The sequence below is a fragment of the Rissa tridactyla genome, chromosome 3 (genome assembly GCF_028500815.1).
Source record: "Rissa tridactyla isolate bRisTri1 chromosome 3, bRisTri1.patW.cur.20221130, whole genome shotgun sequence".
Classification (NCBI taxonomy): Eukaryota; Metazoa; Chordata; class Aves; order Charadriiformes; family Laridae; genus Rissa; species Rissa tridactyla.
In genome coordinates, this window is record NC_071468.1 from 40696453 (window position 1) to 40718497 (window position 22045).

At 43.9% G+C, this 22045-nt stretch overlaps 1 protein-coding gene across 1 annotated transcript; it reads right to left on the reverse strand.

Annotated features, from left to right (window-relative positions):
* Positions 1–4195: 4195 nt before the first annotated feature.
* Positions 4196–20007, reverse strand: DESI2 (desumoylating isopeptidase 2). The gene is made up of 5 exons (XM_054195952.1): positions 19524–20007; positions 12381–12453; positions 10430–10523; positions 9798–9939; positions 4196–7901 (listed from the first exon to the last, which is right to left on the reverse strand). The coding sequence occupies exons 1-5, from the start codon at positions 19560–19562 to the stop codon at positions 7668–7670; spliced, it is 582 nt and encodes a 193-aa protein (XP_054051927.1). The 5' UTR covers positions 19563–20007; the 3' UTR covers positions 4196–7667.
* Between the last annotated feature and the right edge of the window lie 2038 nt (positions 20008–22045).

Consider the following 22045-nt stretch of genomic DNA (forward strand, 5'->3'; position numbering starts at 1 on the left):
CTGCTGTAAGGTCTCCCTGGAGCCTTCTCTTCTCCAGGCTGAAGAACCCCAAGAGAAGACCCTAGTAGCACTTGTGCCTAGTGTTTGTGTGGTGACATGGCCCTGTGGGTGGGATGCTGGCACCAGGGATTGCAGAGAGGAGGGATGGTGGGGCTTTCTCAAGCCTCCCCACGTCTGTCTCCTTCCCACGGCAGGTGGTGTTTCTTAAGGAGCCACAAACCCACGTCAGACTCTTCCATAACTAGAGGTTTTTGTCTGTGTGTTTGGGTAGAGAGGGGAGACTTGACTGACACAGGCTCAGCTGCAGCTTTTGATTGCATTTCTTCAAACGCTGCAGGCACCATTTAAAAACATGGTTTAAAATTTAAAAGCAGCTTTAGCCCTTGGTCTGAGCAGCAGCCTTCCCTCATGCTGAAAGGTCATTTAATGCTAGAACAATTGCGTTGGGGGCTTCTTCTGAAGTGAGAGTAAAGTGATGCTACACCAGGGGAGGACGGATGACTGAGATGAAGCCCTTGAAATCCCTTGCTGGGTCTCCCAGAGTCCCTCCTGCTCATCTGAGTGTCCTGGTGCTGCCAGCTCAGGTCCCCTCTAGGGCACGCTCTGCATCTGCTGCAGCACTCCAATGGCAGAGATGTAACCTTGTGGACAGTCTGTCCCCATGGTTCCTGTCCCAAAAGCAAGTTGCTGTTGGGAAAGGCACCAAGAGAGCTTTTGTGAACTGCTCAGACAGGAGGGCAAATGTTTCCTTATTCTGGGGTCATCATGGAAGGATGATGTCATCAGCACAGGCTTCCACAGCTGAAAAAGTGGAAGAGCTGTCGATCACGTACTTTGGCCTCTCCAGCTGCCTGTGGACATGGGGATTCTAATGTTTCTCAAAGGCTACCTTCTCAAAATCAAGCTGACGGTCACTGGAAGTACGCTTTTAGGGTGGGTTTTTTTTTCTGATAAAACAAAGATAAAAATTTATGAAGGTGATCAGCTGAAACGTAATGTACTTCACTTTTTTACAACTTGCAGACAAGGCTTAAAGGCAACGGCTGGCTCAGAAAGTTGGCAGAATGTCACCTCGGGGTCTGCAAGGAGGGACAGAATCAAGCTTTTGCAGGCTACCAGGTATACGCTGCAAAAGCCACCACTGGTGGACATTAAACAAGAGCCTGTTTCTCGGGGGGGGCGGATTGCTACTACTTTAAGACATTCTCAGTAAACCTCCCCAGAAGATAAGGAAGAAGAAGTATAGATTAGCTCATGACACGGTCAGGGAAGAGCGTCATGACCTATAGGGTTAGCTGGTCTGCAGCTACAAGCCAGGTCCTCAGAGACCATTTAGGAAGTTGAGCATCTGTAGAGGACAGAGTGAGGGAGGAAGAGATGACTCTGAGCTGATTGCTCTGGATGTGCTACCTATAGGTTATGCCACAGGCTAGGACCGGGAAGATGCGTAGTCTGGCTCTGAGCAGATTCCTGTTTGTACTGGGTTTAACGCTGCAGTATTAGTATATTATCAGTCAATAATTACATGTCAGTATATTTAGTATAACAGCCTTTGTTTTTCTCATGGGAAGACAACCTCAGCAATATTAGCACCAACCGTTACACCTTTGAAGCCCAGCGCAAGCTGGAGAGGTGCTAGAGGCTGCCTGTCTCTTGGAGGGATGTGCTGCAGGCTCCCACCCTATGCTCATCCCGCCGCTCCGACAGCACGGGGCCAGCCTGGCATCCCTGCGTGCGAGCCGCAGCCTGGCACTTTCGCCGGAGGAGCCTTTGTGCGAGGAGCCGTGGGGCAGAGGCAGCGCCACGGAGACCGTCCTTCCTTTAAACCTCTTAACACGCAGAGAAGCCGTAAGGCTCCTGGGAGGGCAAAGCAGCTTAAAGAAAGCAATTGCAGGGGTGAGAGCATCCTCAAAAGCCAGGGAACCCCCCGAGGCATTTCTCTGCCCTTGACTCCGGAGTGCTGGGGGTAAAAGCCAGCCCGAGCAGCCTCTGCTCAGCCGGTCACCCCAACTATCGTCGGTTCTTGTTCAGTGCTTTTACTAAACTTTCCGAGTCTGATGTAAAAAATAATTGACCTTTACAGTTGCGTTTGAGCCGGCTACATTGCCATCAGCTCTCGCTGGTCCTCACTACTCAGCTCATATTTGCGTAACGGCGTGTGAATTACTTTGTTGGAAGCTGACACTTCACTGCAGGATTAGTGAAGTGACTCAACACGGGGCTGGTGCACGAAATTTAAGATGCAGAGCATCTTTTGGGGGGGGAAAAAAAAAAGAGGAAAATTCTAGTGCTCTTGGAAATCTTCACTTCTAGGATGCTATGACTGAAGTAATGAATGAGCTGAAGTACAGAGGAAAAATAAACTCAGTTCCAGCTATTTAAAGGCTCAGCAATTCCTTCCAGGCGAAAGACAAGCAGCTATTGTGTGCCTGCGCTGGGAGGGCTGGGGGGAGGCAGCGTTTCCCACAGGCAAATTAGGAATGGGAAAAGCAGAACAAAACCCACAAGCCTCAGAAGCCCGAGTAGGGAACACAAGCCATTTTCTGTTCGACATGATTTGTGTTGTCATTAGGTGGGCTTAATGGGGCATTATTCTTATTCTGGGAGGAAAGCCTGGCTTTACTTGAGCTACCAGTAATGACTGTTCTGACCTGGGAAACGTGAGGGAGCCGGCCAAAACCGCATTTGCCGTGTCACTCACTGGGAACAGGGGATCTCCTCCTCCCCGCCGTCCCTCGCTGGCAGCGGAGGCTGGCCACGTTTTGCTAGAGCCTGATAAAAGCTTGTCTGTGTCCTGTTTGGCACGGGGGGATCCGATTCATGTCATTTATCTCACTGTAAAGGAAGATCCATATCAGCCGCCACGCTGGGACTGGACCCGAACACCACGAAAGGGTGTTTGAACTCCCCACGCTGCTGCCCCACGGTTGCCTGGGGCAGAAGACGAGGCCGGCATCACGGCTGCGGGAAAGGCTCTTCTCATCTGAGATGCCTTGAAGCCACCTCCCAAGCCATGGCGAGCCCCAGCAGGAACAGTTCAGTGACACAGTCGTGGCTTCTTGAAGTCCAGTGCTTGGGCACCTTGTTTCAGGCTGTGTAAGGGTAAAAGGGGTTAAAAAAGGGTCCCTGAAAGGAAATCTTAAGAGTAGAAACCCATGAGCTTAGTTTGAACAGCCCCCATGGGGCGCACGTGAAGCCCCTCGGGGGCTGTTTGAGCTAAACTCACGTGAAGCCCCTCTCTTTCAGCTTTGCTGGCTTCATTCAGAAGACACCAACAGTGATGTCTCCCCTTTCACACAACCGCACGGGCTCGAAGCAGCTCAGCAGGTGACCGGCAAGCACAGCGGGCTTCCTGCTTTGAGGATTGCAGGATTGACACTCCACTGGGCAAAGAGCTTGAGAACCGCTGGCCACCCATCTTCCACCTGCAGAAGGAGCCGTGATACCTCAAGCTCCTTGTCCTGGGCTGCTGCTCAGCAGGAGAGGGATGGAGCTGCCGGTCTGGTGCGAGTAACATCCCTCTCTAAGGAAACCCAAAGATACACGTAGCCCCCTCTCATCCCCAACGCAAGCTAAAACTGTGCCACTGCAGGAATCTTGCATTTCTTCATGGCTAGATCCTGGCTGAGTTTGAGATACGCTAATTTTAGTGGACCAGATCATGTGAGGAATATGGGATTCCTACTCTAGACCAGCAGGAATCAGCGTTACCAGTGGAGCAGAGCTGCTTTCTCAAAGCAATGCTATGGGCTTCCCTGACAAGTTTTTCTAGTTTGTTGCAAGTTTTTTTATGATCTGATTTAAATCAAACCAGAGTACGGGAGTAAGTCAGGAACTGCCCAATAGCCATTTTCATTGCATTAATACGAAGCACTGTGAAACAAAACATTTATTTTGGGGAGTGAGAGGACTAAGGTGCCTTTAGCCGTAAAAAAGCTTTGCCTGTTGAGAAGCTGTTCTGATGGCAAACTTGCACGGTAAGCCCTGCGTGCCCTGGATCTTGATAACGCCTCAGACAAACCAAAGGGCAGCAGCTCCTGATGCCCATGTCAGAAAACAGCCTATAGCTTTGCTATAGGAAACCCTTGGGTAGTTTTACTGTCCTGTGAAAACATCTTTCAAAACCAAAGAGCTTGGGTGGCACTGACAAAACAAGCTGTAGGCACCAGGGGAATAACACACGGAGCCAACTGTCTTTTTTTATAAAAGTATTTTTAATAAACTGATGGATTTAAGTTTCAGATGCTAGACAACTTGTTGCCATGTACAGGTAACAAAAGTCAAAATTCTCTGAATTTTATACAAATACTATGTAGTACAGTAAACTTGAATACAAGTTTACAAAAAATGCATCAGTGAATATTCAGCTTGTAACCAACTTCCAACAGTGAAAATTATCATGTATCAATAGTGATCAGAATTGCATTGCAAATTTTAGAAGTAATGCAACTATGTTTTTACCAAGCCACTCTGAAGTTACTGGTGCACACTGACAGTACATTGGATTTTTTTTGGCTTGCTGAACAGAAAATGGCATTTAAATAAAACGACCTTGAGTTAAAGAATACAATACGTATCAAAAGTACTATCTTACAGAAACTTAAACGAGAATGAGAAAGTAAACAGAGCAGAACCCTGAAGTAGTGATATTTTTCTACCCGTTTTGATGGAAAAGACTCCACAGGTGTCCAGCTTTCTCACAGCATTTTGGAGTGTTCTAGTCCTAGCACAGTGTGGTCATTAGTAGACTAAAGTAATCCCTGCTTGGCAGTAATGCTGGTGAAAGGTAACTTGCTCTATTGCTAACAGATTGGAGTAACCACTGGCAGGGTGACTTCTTGGAGGCATCCAGTGGAGGCTGAGTTGACAGCAGGCGATTGAAGTTACAGTACCGCTCGCTTTGATACAAACCCAAGAGCCTTCAGGGTTCGGGTGTCAGTTTCCTCACAGGATTTACAAATGGATGGTTTTACAAATGGATGGTTTGGAAACAACAACAACAAAAAGAACCCACACAAAAAAAAAGGAGCATAAGACAGTATTTTCACCTGTACAGCTACCAATAAAATGAATGTTTTTGTTACAAACTTTCCAGTCTGCTTTATAAAAAATAGTCTTAGTTTTACTTCTAAATAAAAACTGTGCTGTGATCTGTCACGTTCTTGCATTGTACATGCTGTAGGTGTGTGTGTTAATGAAGGTGTAGAGATTTGTGACCTAGCGCTCTGGATATATCAGAAGCCTAAAAAGCTGATTTTGGTACATAAAAGTTAGGTAGCAATGAAAATTCATTCTATTTATTTTTCCTAAAACCTAGGAAAAGCTACAGTACATTGCTAGATCAGTGGCCTCAACCCTGAGCTGAAATAAAGGACCTGCCTTGGCCGAGAGACTTAGTCACGTTACTACCACAGCTGCACAGCAGAGACAGAATAACCTGTCTGCGGCCTGTTGTCTTAGCTGTAAGTAGTGTGAGATTCAGTTCTGTAATGCTTGAGAGTTGACTGGAGACCACCATGTTCATTTTCACTACAGGAAAAAAAGGAAAGGAGAACTCAAATTCAGAGATTTAAGTGAAAAAAGCACTCAACAGGGAGAGTCAGTATGTCCAGCTTCTGGAGGCCAAACAGAGAACGTAATTAGTGTCAGATTTGTCAGTCTTAAGCGCTTCCCACTTGGTAGAAGAGATAATTAAAACTCGTACCAAACTACAGTTAAAGAGACTTCTACTATTATCCCACTTTTTCCAGAAAGAGTCTCACTTGATTTTTCCCCCGCAACTGAGCGTCCCTCTCTCTCTGTACCTACACTGCATCACAGAAGATGAGTGAAAACTTCAAAGACCGGCTGACAAAAGGATTCAACCCAACTCCTAGCAGAAAAACTTCTGCCCATTTCCAGCGCGAGTCGGAGCTGGCGATCACAAGAATTCTTACTACGATACAGCCTACTGCACCTTCCTGTGGGGTTCAATGGCACTGACTGCCCGTGGCTAGGAGCATCCATAACATGAAGCATTCTTGCCTCCTAAGAGGGCTTTTGTGGTTTTTTTGGGTTTTTTTTGGTTTTTTTTGTTTTTGTTTTTTGTTTTTTTTTTTTCCTTTTAAACAGGAGAAACTGTAGAGTCAGTATTTCACTTAATGGAAAAACTAAACGCAGCGACAGACTGAAAATAAAGCTTGTAAGAATCATTTATACTTCTCGTAACGCACACTTCTTTGTGACCTGATCAGTTTATGGATGGTATGGTTTTTGTTAGTTTAAGGCAGCAAGTCTTACAAAATACACAAGCTCACCTCCCTCATGTTTGTGCTACTGTATCCTTATGTGCACAATAGAACCTCACTAATTTACACTAATGACTGGAAGAACCATTAATTCTCTTGGTAAGTGAACAAGAATAAGGCATTCCATTATATATTCTGATCACTAATTATAATTTAGCTCTAATTATAATCTACCAGCAAACATACTTCTGTGTTTTAGAAAATAATATCTCTTACCTTCAGATATAATTATGTGTGCAGATTAGTGGGTTCTGCTGTGTAAACACGCAGGTGCATAAGCAATTTTCAGGTTTTTCTTCATTACATCTGACAAGAAAGTTAATGCCACAGATAGAGACTGTGGGAAAATAAATTAGGATTTCTCTATAATTTGTGCAGATATGCACAACTGGGCAGTAATTTATAGCTCAAAAAAGGACACGAATGTTTACAAACTCAAATGAAGCAAAATCAGCAGCAGAAAGCAAGGCCATTCCCCAACCATAAATGGCTTGTAGTACACTATTCACTAAACTATGTGAAACAAACAAACAAAAGAATACAAGTACTAACTTTATATACAAGTTTAAAATCAAGTAAAGCAAACAGTGAAAAAAAATTGTTGATGCTTCTAACAGATGACATTCTCGCTGTCTAAATCCTGGTTGAAGTAGACTGTAAATACAGACAGAAGGTAGGATGCAAACTACATGGCTGAGTTAAAAAAAAAAAAAAAGGGACCAATGTGCATTGTAATGAGATAGAAATTTCCCTTCATATGTGCAAAAATCCACAGTTTCATTAATGTAGAGGTCATAATTCTAGTAACAGATCTTAGACAAAACCAGTCTCCCTACATCCTGGAATCTACCTGTTTACATCAGCCACTTTAAGTGCACAGTACCCTGTTCACACATATAGTATTCAGCAGTTTCTGGCGTTTCTCAGAAATTTAACGTTCACCTGCCTTAAATCTTGAAAACAAGGGGGAGAGTTCATCCAGGGCATCATACCACTGCTTTTGAGTTATAGCAACAGTTAAATCAAACTCAAATTCTCTCTTCTTCCATGGTGGCAGGAGTCCTTACAGGACTTGTAAACAGCAGTACACAATACTGTAAACAAATAATTTAAGTTCTGCTTTATACAAGATGTTAAGTTAACCCAGGTCTACCAAACAGGTGAAAATGAAAAGGGTGGCTTCAAACAAAATCCTTCCCTTTTCTCCCAGCAATTCTTTTCACTACATAAATAATCCTGAGCTGAAACAGGGGTTGGCGAGAGCCTTTTTTGCATATAAAAACAATGTTCTAGAGTCAGCTCTCATGTTCTGTCAGGAAGTCGATTGCTGGAGAGATGAAACCGAAGTATTTCAAACCATTCGTTACTTTGGAGGAGGACTTATAATTTGGTGTGGCGACCAGTTCTAGACCCAGATGCTGAGCTGGCCAAGGAAGCCGATGCTGCTGCATCCTCAGCTTCCTCCAGCTCATCGTGTAGCTCCTGGCTAACGCTAGACTGGAGGGCTGCAGGAGTGAGCCACTCCTTCGGCAGACAGCTCTGCAGGAACGGTATACAAGAGCTGAAGTAGGCAAGGCGATTCACCCATCGTGGAATCTCTTTTCCACACAGAATCTAGGTGGAAGGGGAAGAAAAAAAAAAAAAAAATTAATTTGAGTTCTGGATTCATCAGTAACAAAACTACAGTATTGTAAATAAAAAGCAAAGGCAGTGGCAGCCTTACAATTTACCTATTACAAACGCCAGTCAAGAAGCACTCAAGTTAGATGCACTAAGACAACTTTTTCCATCAGTGAAAGCAGCATCCCAAGTCATATAAGTAGACTTGTTTTCCCACTGTGAGAGTTTGACACATGGTTACACACTTCACACACTTTTTCTTTTTTTTTAGAAGTCCTGAAAAACCTAACCACCTCGCTCTTTTTGAACAACTTCTATAAAAGGCGTAGAAATGAGTTAAGCTATACTTTCTAGTCACTGCTAATTCCTCAGAAACAGAAATCGCAGGAAAAAATCTCACTATTACAAAAAAAGCACCCTGAAATCGAGCGGTCAAGATGACGGTGTCAATGCTACAGTTCGGTGGAGTTATGCACACAGCTGAGGCTATTTACTGTGACGGCCTCTGATGACTTTGCACAAGACGTCACTATCTTACAGCACCCAGGCCAAGCACACACACACTCAGGTTCACTGGAACAAGAGAAGCTATACAATGCAAAGCTGGTTTCAACTCCTCAAAAATATATAAAGCTGCATTAAATACTTGTTTTTACTGTACATCATTCCTTCAATGGTTTTGTTGTCGCTATCAAGGAGTGAGATATTTTACTTACTCACTTCTGGCATTACTTACTCCAGTGCAAATCTGGAGAAAATCATAGCTAATGGGAGCATTACTCTGCTGTAACTGAGCAGCATTTAACCTGTAATTATATCCCTGTTTTTATAGTCAATTTGACCACTAAATAGGACAAGACATAAAATAGAAACAACATCACCATGAGGTTGAAGAGTATGGCAAAAATCTGGCCATACAGCCAGATTTCACGCCAACTGCAGCTTTGTCAGTGTCTCACCCTACTTATTTCTACCAACGTTGCACATGAATCATCATCTCAATAAAATTTTCCAGTACCACTGGAAGATCAAACAGTCTACACAAAACACAGGCTATACAATAAATGTGCCATTAACTATTTTGAAAAAAAAGAACAATTAGATTTTATGGAAGCTCACCATGGAAAAAAAAATAGCCATCCCTTTTTGGAGTGCTTCAATAAAACATTAGAATAAATTCTGACCAGGACAGATTGCCAACTACTGATAAAAATCACAACTGCCATTCCCCTCTTTGTCCTCCGTTACTTCTTCCTGACCTTTTCCCTTGTGTTGACACGCATGAGAATGATCAGGCATTCAATCATACTGGCAAACCGATCATGTTAAAATAAAGCTGAGGGGAAAAAGCTAAGCCCCTTGGGACTCCATAATCAGATACTTTGCACGACCACTCAGGTATCTACATGCCCAGGACGCAGGTGCTGTCAAAAAGCCTCTCAAGCAGAAGATTAACGTTGACTGTGAAACTTCCAATGCCTCTGTTATTCTTTAACAGTAGGTCATAACTTTAAAAATTATTTTCAGTGTGATGGTTCTGTGGGGAAATACTGATAAAAGTTAACACATGGTTCTGTCTTCAGTAGTGATCTCTGAAGCATCTGAAATGCTTTTGAAATCCTGTTAATACTTCATTTACTAGGTCTCTCAATTAGGCATGCACCCCTGCTCAAACACAAACTATGTATGACAACAATATTTAGCATCTTTGGCAGCAAAATCTTGTACTTTGGACACAAGCACCAATAAAACTTGAAAAACGGTGGCGTTTGGCCAAGGTACCAGAGATGGAAAGTTGGAAATTAGGCCAAACGTTCCAAAGGACAGGAAGGAGATGACGCCCTGTAGCCACCTGGTAAGCACCTTCTATAGACCTTCATGTTTGTTTACCTCAGATAAAGCTGAAGAAAAGTGATTGCAGTTTTTGTGCATTAGGTGATAAGCATTTCCTTTGAATTCTTTTCCAAGCTCTTCCACTATTTTTTCTATGTCATCTTCCATAAAGTCAGTACTGCCTAGAACCACAGCCTCTCTAAAAGAAAAACAGAGAGTAGAAGGTGATCAGGCTTCCATGATATAGGTGGATTACTGTTCATACAACGCTCAAAAATCATTCCGCTGTGGGTGATAAGATCCTTCTGCCGCCCTAGAATAACACAAGTTCTTCCTATTCCATTTTACAGCACCACTTTCAACTTTATCATGGGAGATTATTTCCTTGCTGATCATCCACCTGTAGCTCACTTAAGCTGTATATTCTGTATGAATAATAAAAGCTAGCCACAAGTCCACATAATTTATACACATTTAAGGAATTTAATGGTATGCTAAAAATAATGTTCTTTGCGGTAGACACTTCACTGTCTCCATCACCCTCTCTCCATCTTTCATTTCTAAGTAAACACAATGATTTAGTCAAAAATCCTGTAGTATCATTCAACACTCTATACTCAAAAATAAATGCAACAACTTGTCTTTTTAATATGCCTTCTCAAAAGCAAGAAAATAGGTATCTTTCTTACTTAAATTTAAATGTTTCGCCCAACTCGGAAGCATTTCCTGGTGAAATTTCAAATATTCCAGAAAAAGGGTACGGATGACCACCATAGGCAAATTCTGAAAGAAAAAGATGAGATTTAACAAAAATGGCATACAACGACAATAGAAAACAGCAGACTTCACTGCCTGGAGGATCACTTCACAAGGACTTAAAGCTACACACCAGACAGTTAATTTACACGTGTAACAAAAGCAAGGAGCTGGAAATGAATAGTTTTGTTAGTTACTAGATAAGCTAAGTAAAAACTGACAGGGAATTTCCTACATCAGTATACAGGTTTAACATGAATAACTTTACAGTAAGTATGTATTGTTTTCATTGTATACCAATGTTCTTTATACATGCTTGCCTGTTAAGAGTCCACTTACATATTTATAGGTTAGGGATTCCAAGTACTGCATCCTCAAGGGTCCGATGGCGCTTCTATTCAGTGCATGCTACAGCTCTAAGTGTGGCAGCGTGATCTAATAGGTTTTTTAATTTCTTAATTTGCAAGAGTTCAACCGTCCTGAGTTCTTTACTATAACAAGAAAGTAAACCAGTGCACACATCTGAAGTCTGTACGTAGCATTTGCTGGCATAAGCACTTACAGTACATGAAAATATCATGGTGTGCTTTAGCTTCCTTCTGTGTCTGTAAGATAACGCAGCACGCCACACCCGAAGTGCAATAAAAAGCTTTAAGCATGACTTCACGCTTCCTTTCCTCAAAACTCGTAACACATCATCCAAGTCTAGCATCCAGTTTTATGGATAATCTCTTTTACAACAGGTTAATAAATAAAGTTTGATGTACTTTGAAAAATGCAAGTCATTGTTCTAGCAGGGGTATGACCTGCTACGTGAGAAAGCTGTTATAATCTGAACAGGAAGGGAAGCACATGTTTTTGGCACAGCTCAAAAACTGGGTTTCAGGCACAGCACTATTAAGAGTCAGGTCTTTCTGGTTTGGATTAAAAGAAATTATTAAAAAAAAAAGTTTTAACAATAAACATTGTGTTTTGTCAATTCGTTTCTTTGATAACACTTGCAAACCCAGTTACAACATGACCATTATAGTAGCTGAAACATCTATAGTATAAGATAACTGTGCAATGTGGGTTTTGGACTGCACGACACACCTTTTGCTGCTTCCCCTCACCTCCAAACACATTCCAAAAAAAAGAACTGAAGTAGTTTTTCTCCTTTAAATGGACTACTTTTAGCAACACCGTCACCTTAGAGCGTCATCATACTGCCAGGCAAGAACACCTCAGACCTGAGCCTGTGCTACAGTGCGCTCAGAAACACCCTCTGGCAGCAGTGGGGATTCAAAGTGGCCTGAACAGATCAGGAAGCTGCATCCCCGAAGTACGACCTATTTAGCAAAATTGGAATGTATTGCTGTATTTATCACACATGTATCTTTTGTGAACAGTATGCATGAGATGCCTTTTAAAGAAACTGTCTCTTTAAACAAACCAACCTACCAATAAGGAACAGACAGTTTTTCCTGAGCATCACGCACTTTTAGGTGCCTATTTGCAACAGACTATTGTTTCTGTAGTTCCAAATGACCTCCTTGCACTAAGCGCTGGCAGAATACTAAGGAAACATGATTCAACCATGCTTACATGAAGCATACATTTGTTTTAACAATAGGTATTTCAAAACCTGAAATGAAGATTTCTATGCCTAGCGGAATAAATGGCACACTTTTTCACAGCTGCATAGCTTTATACAAGAATCCAAGATGACTACCGGATTATTCATATCCAAGGTTTTTTTTTTCCAGAGGCAGAAGAGATGAGAACTTTCAAGAGAAAACCAATGGACAGGTTTCAGGAGCCAGACTTCCCTCACTACCTGAAAAATGTTTTTGAAATAACAGCATTACTGGAACAAAGAGTAAGTTATGTTTTTCTTGTACGTACCTCGGCCATACACCTCTATACCTGAATGGAACACTCCAATTCCAAGGGAAGAAGTATATTCATTCATCCAATACTGAAAGGAAAAAAGAAAACAAAAAAGACTCTAGAGTTAGTTTCTAATACAGATTTGTCTTCTGATAGCAGACCAATATGTATTTATCCCCCACATCAAAAACATAAAATCCTACCACAAAGTGAAAATGCACTACCCATTTTATGGGAACAGAACATGCCGTTAAAATTCCCCAACTGTAGGCAGTGAATTAATTCCATTAGATTCTACTCCAGTGTTTTAGTGCTGTCAATGTTTGTCAACCAAGGAGACCGTACCTGGGAGAAATCCTGATCAGCTTTTGATTTGTCAACAAGTTACAGGTTGTAAAGTTTTCCATTAAGTGGAATACATTCTAGAATCAACTGCAGTAATTAACTGCAGTAATTTTGCAGGAGCACTTCTTTTTTTTTTAAGTAACAGTGTCAGATTAATATATACACGACTGTCATTTACAGCAATGACCACACGTTAGCTTATGACCAGGTGAGCACGAGACACACTCAGAGATATGTAAGACGAATTAAAATTACCTTAGTATATTTTGTCTTTGAATACTCAAGTGGCGGTCACCATACAAAAGACTAAGCTCCCTCCAGGCTCCTGATGTATGTGTCTCCTTACATCAGGAGTAAGTCTTTTTGCATACATCTAACACCTGTTTCCGATATATCACTTCTATTGTAGCCAACAGATAATTGCTGCATTTCAAAAGGAAATCAGGAAGTGATAATTTAAAAAAAAAAAAAAAAAAAGGAAAAAAAAAAGGAAAAGGGAAGAAAAAACCCTTCCCATAGTGAGTTCTCTTGGCTTTTTCAAAAGCAGCAGCAGCTATTAGCAGCCTATAGGAGCTGGCTATTACCCTCAAGACCTTAAAGATGCACAGAGTTCTGGAAAGGAAAACCTCAAAATTACTGCCTTTCCTTGGCTACATCACCATCCTCGAAATATCAGTCTCCATGCACTAAAAATTTTCAAGTGACACAATCTAAAAAGGAACCTCAAAAAAAGTCTAAAAAAAAAAAAAAGAAGCCTCAGTTGCATCCTTAAAACTGACATTGGCTAACAAGAAAAAGCTCTCAAAAATACAAGGAAAAGATTATTTTGTTAAGTACTCCAGTAGCAGGATATTTCCTCCCAGGTCGTCTGGTCCCAAAGGGCACCGCTGCGAACTTCTACAAAGCAGATTTCAAGAAGTCAGCTGGCAGGCAGGATACAGGCTGAGGTAGGACCCCCAGCAAATTAACATTTATCTAGCAAACAGGAAGAAAAAGAAGCTATCTTCTTTACACAACCTGCTGACATAATAAGTGCTTTCTGATGTGAAGTCACTATTAAAACAGCACAACTGATGATAAAAATGTAAAAGGTTACAGGTGTCACACTTTGTTCAGATGTGCTAGCTGGAGTTAGTGCGTAATTTACAGGGCCATTACAGACATTATGGCATATAACGTGCATTTCTGAAAGCTAGTTTTCTCCCAATAAAAATGATACACTAAACTTTGGACTGAGAAGCTATTCACGAAAATCAAGGCAAGTTAAATGGCAGAAAGAGCAAGCCAGGCCAAAAGTTACAAATTTTCAGGCATAAAATAGGGACGCATTTGGCTTTTACAGTTGTCCTTATTCTAAGTATCACAAAACCTAAGATCAGCACATGATTTTTTCCAGCCTAAAATTCACACCTGTGCTAGCAGGCACAGGACACAAATAACTTATCTGGATAACAAGATCCTCAGGATTTGATGATCTCTTCTATAGACAAGCCAGTTGTGGGATATTTTGTCAACATAAATTAACGGAAGACAGATTTTGCTCCTTATATTTAAAGTTAAGACTTATTGAGGTCTGTGGATAAATTTTGCTTAGGACACAACTTTACCTTTTGCTTTAATTTCTGGCTTTGTCAATGCATTGCTATGTTAGCTAGTGGGGTATGGATGACTACACTAAATCATCACCTTAGCCTATTGAAAAGGCTTAGCAGTTCTTTCCTTCCTCTCCCCAGAGAAGAGCAGAGAGCTAGTCCGTATGATCAAGCTGCATCCAGAAATATACTGGGTTAGATTTATCCTGTATAGAAAGACACAGAACAAGGAGAAAACAAGAAGAGAGGAAGGAAGGAGAACAATGTTCAGACTACCCAACTAACTTAATGGGTTTGTGCCCATAAAAAAAACCCGATTCTGTTCATTGAAGTGAAATCAAAAGCCCCCAGGAAAATGGAAGAGCTACTTCAACAGAAACCTGTTTCAGTTCTGAAGCCAGTCCTATCCCACACTTTACCAGCTGACCATTTCAAAATAGTTTTAGGTTTATATTTATAGTCAAAGCCGTAGGCACATTCAACATACAGTTTGTCAGCACAGGAAGAAAGTATGTTTGCCTAATGAGAGGGTGTATCCAAATGAACCTAATCAAGAATTGAGCTAGACAGGGTCCCTGGTGCTCTAGTCTTTGCTTTCCTGGACACCCATTCCACCAGAAAACTCTGGGTCCATCCTCTGAATTCCAAATAACACATCACACGCGCATCGGATCTGTTAATGCCAAGCAAGGTTATCGCTGCTCTCTGAAAATGGAACAAAAGTTACACAAGATATCCCCTGAGCAGCAGAATTAATAAAGCCTAGTTTGTTACTAGGTGGAAAAAGAGAAAAATGATTCGTGCACCTCCCCTCCCACAACCTGGTGAAACAACCTAATGCAAGGTATAGGGAGAGGACAGGAAAGTGGGTCACCACCCCTCCTCATCGATCCGCCCAGAAGTAGACAAACGGGACGGAAAGCTGCTCTAACAAGGTGTTCAGCAGGGCCAGTGCTATTCAAGTCCGCACTCCTCCTGATGGTGGCACCTAAACACATGGAGCTCACTAGACTACAAAAACTGAGCAGCTTTGGAAAGAGGTGCCTAAAGCAAGCTGGCACTTCACTTAGCATTTCCAGTAAGAACAGAGTAGGTTAATTGAAGATAAAAAAGAATTTCAACAAGGCAGAATTACTTTCCCCCTAGGAACAGTAATTATATCTAATTATTACTTAATCTGGATCAGCTATTGGAAGGTTGGTCACATTTTCTTGTTGAGCAAAATGCCTTATCTCACTGAAGAAAGAAATGCAGGACAAGTCCAACTTAAAATATGCTGAATTTCGCTACAGCTGAAAAGATTATATACGACTTACAAAATAAAGACTGTATATTAAGTGACATCTACATAGCTCGCCGTTTCAGTAACACGCCCTAAATTCTGGAATCTCAAACTGATTCCAAAAGCTACATCCTTGCTTTCGTTACACAAACTGGATTCCCTTCATTTAGTCTTGATATGCATTTTGACATAGTAGAACGTATGAATGCACACAGTAGAATGAATGAAGCACAGTCCCATATCCTCAATATTTTGCTGTCATTCAGTCTTGTAGAACAGGGATTCATGTTTAATGCAACTATCAGAACAAAAATATTGGAGAGGTATTTTTCTATGCACACAATAAAGTCATGTCACTGAAATGAAAGAAAAACACTAATCCCAGTGCTTCAAAAATATCTTCATTACTTTCTCCAGAGCTTTCATTTATGTTAATACTTTAGATTGTTATAGTCTTATTTGACAAGGGAAAAAATAGGATGCTACTTTGGGCACAAAAAAGCTAGACTCCTAAAAATAGCTGTTAGTTAAAATGAAACTATAAGTACTCCGGTTCTCAAAACACAATATATCAAAGTCTTCACCCTACTCTTTTAATGATAATAAAAATGTTTTTCAAAGGCATGAACTGCAGCACGTAAATATGCCCTTAAACTTCTCTCCTGCCATAAAATTACCAGTACTTGAAAGTCCACTTTCTTGTATGACACATACAGCCCTCCTCGCCCCTTGGTTTTATCAAAGATTTTCTCTTTTTCAAGCGCTAAGGACAATGGAAGGGTATATGCTGCAAAACCAACCGACTCAGCCCTGTAAGGAGTTTCAACAGTAGCAAGGTCACCTGGTATTCCCCTGCATACCTAAGCAGCTGTCTGGGAAATGAAGCTACAGTTAGCACTCGGGTTAAAATAAAGCTGTTCATACGACTGTTGCAATTATAGTAGTGTGATTCTGTCAACCAGGTGACTAACAGCGGTCTCTTGTTCCAAAAGAGAAACAAAAAACCCCAATCCCAAACCTAAAGTATAAAAAAAAAAAGCAAACCCCAAACCCATCTCCAAGTGACAGGAAATGTTCAGAAGCAAACAGTAAACCTGCTAGTGCCTCAATATGCAGTTGGCAGAATCTGATGAAAAGCTATTACGAAAGACTCTTCCCTTCTCCCCCCAACTCTTAGTGCCCCCAAACAAGGCGGTATCATTGATTTCAGCAGGCTGTCTACATGCAGTAATGTAACTGCTACGCAACATGAAAGCGAGGTGTTGGTTTAAGCTCCTGCTTCAAACAAGTTTAAAATGGACTGGGAGATCATTCAGCGAAAGAGTTCGAGGCACGGACAGTGTCTTCCAGACACCATGGGAACGTTAGCTTTTCTTTCCAAAGCTTAAAGGAAATCTGTTTCTCTAACGGTCAAATAACGTAGACATCATTATAAAACAATGCACACAGCTGAAGCAGGACACAGAAATATTCTGCTTAGTGGTCTCAGCTTACACTACGTATAATTTGTGGTGATGTACAGCTTCAACAAATACCACAACTGCAGACCAATACACAAAAAGCCACCCCTCCGTGCGATCAAACATCTGCAAATAAACGTGCTTGCTTGCTTCTTTTGGAGAGTAAGTTCCTTCCACAGATGGTGGCTTTGGAGACTATGCAACTTCTTGATGCAGGCAGAGCCCCACTAATCACAACAGAACAACCATCAGTCCCCACCATGCCCTAAGGAAAAGTACGACACTAGTTTTTACGAGCACAACCTTACTGTTGCTTTTTTCCCCCCGCTTCCCTCCTGTCAACTGTCAGCCTTCCTAGGACGGCTGGAGTAAAACTGATCACAGCAATTCAACTCTGGAGGAAAAAGCAAGGAGGATATGGGTTGCAGCAAGGAAATCTAAAGAGTAAGAGATGAAGGAGAACCATGTGAATGGAAGAGTAGACGATCACAAGAGCAAAAGAAAAGGCATGCTGAAGTCACACCCCACTAATGCTATCATCATCGTGAGAACGGAGTTTCTCCCAGAGGCCAGGGCATGACTTTCCAGGCAGGCACTTAGATAGGAGACAGTCCGTTCCGTGCAGTTTTCACAGCCTGCCTGTGAACTGGGCCCAGGCGACATTTTGCACAGCTAAGCAAGTCTTCTGAGAACGCTGGGTCTTCCACCTTAGCAAGTCAGAAGTGCGTCAAGCATTGACTTCAAAGATACTACCTTATGTAAGAGTCCTGAAACTGAAGTCCTACTTCTTTCTCCTTACAAATATTTATAGTTAATATATGTAAAGCCACCTCTTTTCATGCTAAAAGAGCTTCTCCAGCATGTATTTTTGAACTGTAGTCCAGAGAAGTCATACATATGCATGCGACAGAGTCGCACCCTCCTGAAGTCTAGTATAAATAAGGCACACTGACTTTTTGTCGTATCAGCATCATGTATGAGCTCAACCAGGTGAGCAAAGACACCATGTTGTTTTCCCCTCTCTCAGAAAAACCACAGCAAATAGACTGCTCCTGTCTCCAGCCTCCCCTCATTCCCTACAATGAGGGGAAAACAAAGTAGAAGTAACAGGTTATATTCACCGGAGGACAGAACTCAGGCACAGGAAGGGGCAAAAAAAAAAAAAAAAAGAAATCCTGTGACAGGGACACTGATTTCTGTGATAAGTATTAGGGTGAAGGAAATTAATGACAAGCATCAGGCTAGTTCATATAAAAAAATCTCATCTATAATTTTAATTTCAAGGCAGACAGCTCCCTATTGATTGCTATTAAATATTTTGACATTTGAGCCTGTGTATTCCCAAGCAAACAAACTGCATCTTCTCTCTGCCAGCAGTCACTGACTCTACACTATACACTTTCACCCTTTTAAAACACCTAAAGTTCACTTTAAAATGGTGGCAGTGGTGGTGGTAGGAGAGCCTGTCCAAAATTAGCCAAGTATTGCAAACACGGTTACCTGAAGCTAGCTGTCAATCTTACTGTCCCTCTACCTGTAGACTCAAGACACGGTCAGAGAACTGGGGCTACTTGTTCTAATTTCCAGCGATTGAAAAGCATTAGCGGATAATATTTTCTTAATATTACTTATCCGCACCTCCTGTTCCACGCAGGTACTTACACCTCATTTGTTACCATGGCATCTGAGCAGCTTCCAGCTGCACAGAAGACAATACAGCAGTTGCTGGGGGTGTCACAGAAAGATTACCCAGAAGGGAGGGAAAGGTGGGTGAGCTCACAGGGCTGCAAATCAGAACTGGAGCCGTTCCTTTATGTCTACCAAGTTGCAGCCATACCAAAACTGTTAAAAAATCCTGGTCTAGGATAAAAAAAAAAAAAAACACGTTACCGACACCGCACTAAAAAACCTCTTATTCCTACACAGACAGTGGTTACCCCCAGCTAATACCCTGCTGGGATATTCCACGCAGAAGTGGCAAATCCGCCACTTTTATGGTTTTCAGGCACGGGAAAGGCCGGGCCTCCCCCTTGCTGAGCCCTGGGGGCAACAACCACAGGAGGAGGAGAAATTCACGTTTCGCCACCCATTCCCAGCGTGGGGAAGAGTTTCCCCCGCCACAGGGCGCGGATCGACCCGTCGCTGCCAGGCCGGGCCCGGCCCCGCAGCAAACTTTTGTTGCGGGTCACAAGAGATCGGTAGAAACTGACACACACCCCCAAATTATCCATCCCTGCTCCTCCCCTCCTGCGGGAGCCCACGGAGCCGACTCCGGCGGGGACGGGCAGGGGAAGGGCAGGAAAAGTTTCCCCCCCCCGTCCCTACCCCGACCCCCGTCAGGGGGCTCCCCGCCGCGGCCCACCCGCCATGGGGGGCCGGCGCCCCCGCCCGCCGCCACAGGTGCCTTGCGGGGCCGCGCCGCCGCCGCCAGCCCCGGGCCGGACCGGGCCCCGCCGCCGGCGCGGGCCCCAGGGCTCACCATGTCGTAGACGTTGAGGATCACCAGCTGGTTCGCCATCGCCGGCGGCCCGCGGGCGCCCCCCGCCCGCTCGGTGGCTCCCGCTGCGGCGGCGCTGGCGCTGCTCAGGCCGGCGGCGGGGCGGTGGGGACCCCCGGGGGCCGCTTCCTCCTCGTCCTGCCTGTTGCTGCGGGGCGGGGGGGGGCGGCGGGCACCATGGAGCCGCCGCCGCGGAGGGACCGGGGCCTCGCCCCTGGGACGACGCGCTCAGCCCGCGGCCGGCGGCGGGGGCCGGGCGGCGCGGAGGGGGGAGAGGCGGGCGCGGGCCCCACCCCGGTGGCGATGGCGGTGCCGGTGGCGGCGGGAAGGGAAGGAGGGAGGGAGGGAAGGAGGAGGAGGCGCGGCGGTCAGGGCGAGGCGCAGGCAGCGCCTGGCGCTGGCGCCGCCGCCGGGGCCGCGGGACGGCCTGGCAGCCCCTCCAATGGGCGCAAAATGGAGCCGCTCGAACCCGCCCTCATCTTCGGCGGGGAGCGGGCTGGCGGGGAGGACTACAGCTCCCGGCGCACAGCGCGGCAGGGAGGAGGAGGAGGAGAACGACGACTACGGCTCCCAGCGTGCCCGACCGGTGTAGGGGGCTGCCCGCCCTGCCTTTGCCCATCTCCGCCACGGGGGGGTGTCTGGGGTGGGTGAGGGGGATGGAAGATCCCGGTGCGGGATGCCGAGGCCTGTCCTGCGGGGACCGAGCCCCGGCCCCGGCTGCAGGCCCCGGCCGGGCCGGGCCGGGCCTGACAGCGCCGCCATTTTCACCAGGCTGCTCAAAGCCCCATCCAGGCTGGTCTTGAACACTTCCAGGGATGGGGCATCCACAGCTTCTCTGGGGCAAACTGTTCCAGTGCCTCACCACTCTCATAGTGAAAAATTTCTTCCTGATAACCTAAATCTAAATCTGCCCTCTTCCAGTTTGAAGCCATTACCCCTCATGCTATCACTACATGCCCTTGGAGTCCCTTTCCAGCTTTCTTGTAGGCCGCTATAAGCTCTGTTGTGAAGACTTCCCAGAGGTTTGGCTGCTGGTTGTCAGAATATGAAATTCAAATGCCTGAGAGACTGGTGTGTAAACCTGATGTTCGTCTTAGCCGTATGAGGGCTGTTGGTGGTAGTGCCTTACTTTGCCAGTGAAAGAGTGAACCTGTGGATAGGGTGTCCGTAACTCCTTTGGGTCGTGTTCTTCAGTGGCTCTTACAGCTGGCAGCTAGGAATCAGGTTGGCAGTTACTAAACAAAAAAAGTTTTGTGGGGTAAAGCTGCTTCTGTATTGAGGAATACTGAGGAAAATATGGTATCTTAAAAACTGCAGGCGTCAAAAACCTTATCTGACAAGACAGGGACTCCATTTCCAACCAACAGTATGCATTAACTGGAAGAGAAGAATACAAATGCTGGAATGACTTCTAGTGAATCACTTAGTTTTTGTTCTGTCTTGTTCGTTGCCTGTCTACAAGGTGCACTGTGAGGAAAAAGGAGAGGAAGACATAACTTCTAGCCTGTAGTGACAGGAGAGAGAGAGAAAATTATATGAATAAAGCTGAAGAGTAAAGCCCAAAGTGTAGTTTATTTGACTTGAAAATTGAATTTTGGTACTTAAATATTAGTCTGACTACATAGAGCAGCAACACAGTACTACAGCTCTGACTTCCTCAGTGATACCGTTTATCTTTTCATGGCTTTATCTGCAAAAGACAGGAAAAACCTTCTTTTGAGCAAAAAGACTGATTAGCTAGGTGTCAGAAGCAATGTTAAACATGTGAATAATGCAGAAAGTTATGCCTTATGTGGTATGTTTTATAGCAGTTTGTGTTGATCTGAGTAGTTTGGAGAGTGAGAAAGTATGGTATGGGAATAGCCCAAGATACTCACTGAGATCAGTTGGGCAATTTGGTAAAGGGGCAGTGGTCAGTAGTGGGCACTGTTACCACAAAAGGAGTACAGTGTGTGAAGCCAGGGACTTCAGTCTTCTAAAACTGAAAGCCAAGCTGCTCGAGCCGTTAATAGGAACACAGAAAATCTCCTCAGAGAAGAACACAAACCCAAATCATTGTCTGCCAATCTGTACTGCATTTACTTTATGCCATGACATTTTCCTATCCTTGTACAGGAGAAATACGTTTAAAGAGCAGTCTGGTTTCTTGTCTTTATGGAAAATGCCATTGTTTGTTTAGTTTTCAAAGGTATAGAAATCGCCAAGATTAGAGGAGCACCAATTTTCAGCCATGAAAGAGAACTGAGAGAAGCCTAAGGCACCTTAAATTCACAGGGAGATGCAGAGCACCCCACACAGGTGTTGCTACAAACCTCCCGTGCGTCCTGCATTTGGCATAGGTGCAGCGAAGGTGGAACACAGATGTGCAATTGGTCCAGAAAGAACTGGGGAGCTCTCACCTATCCTTCAGCCCATGGGACCATCCTCTCTTAAGGGAAGACCGACTTAATGTTCAGTAGGAACAACCTGTTTTCACTGGAGGTGAAATTTCAAAACTGATTTCT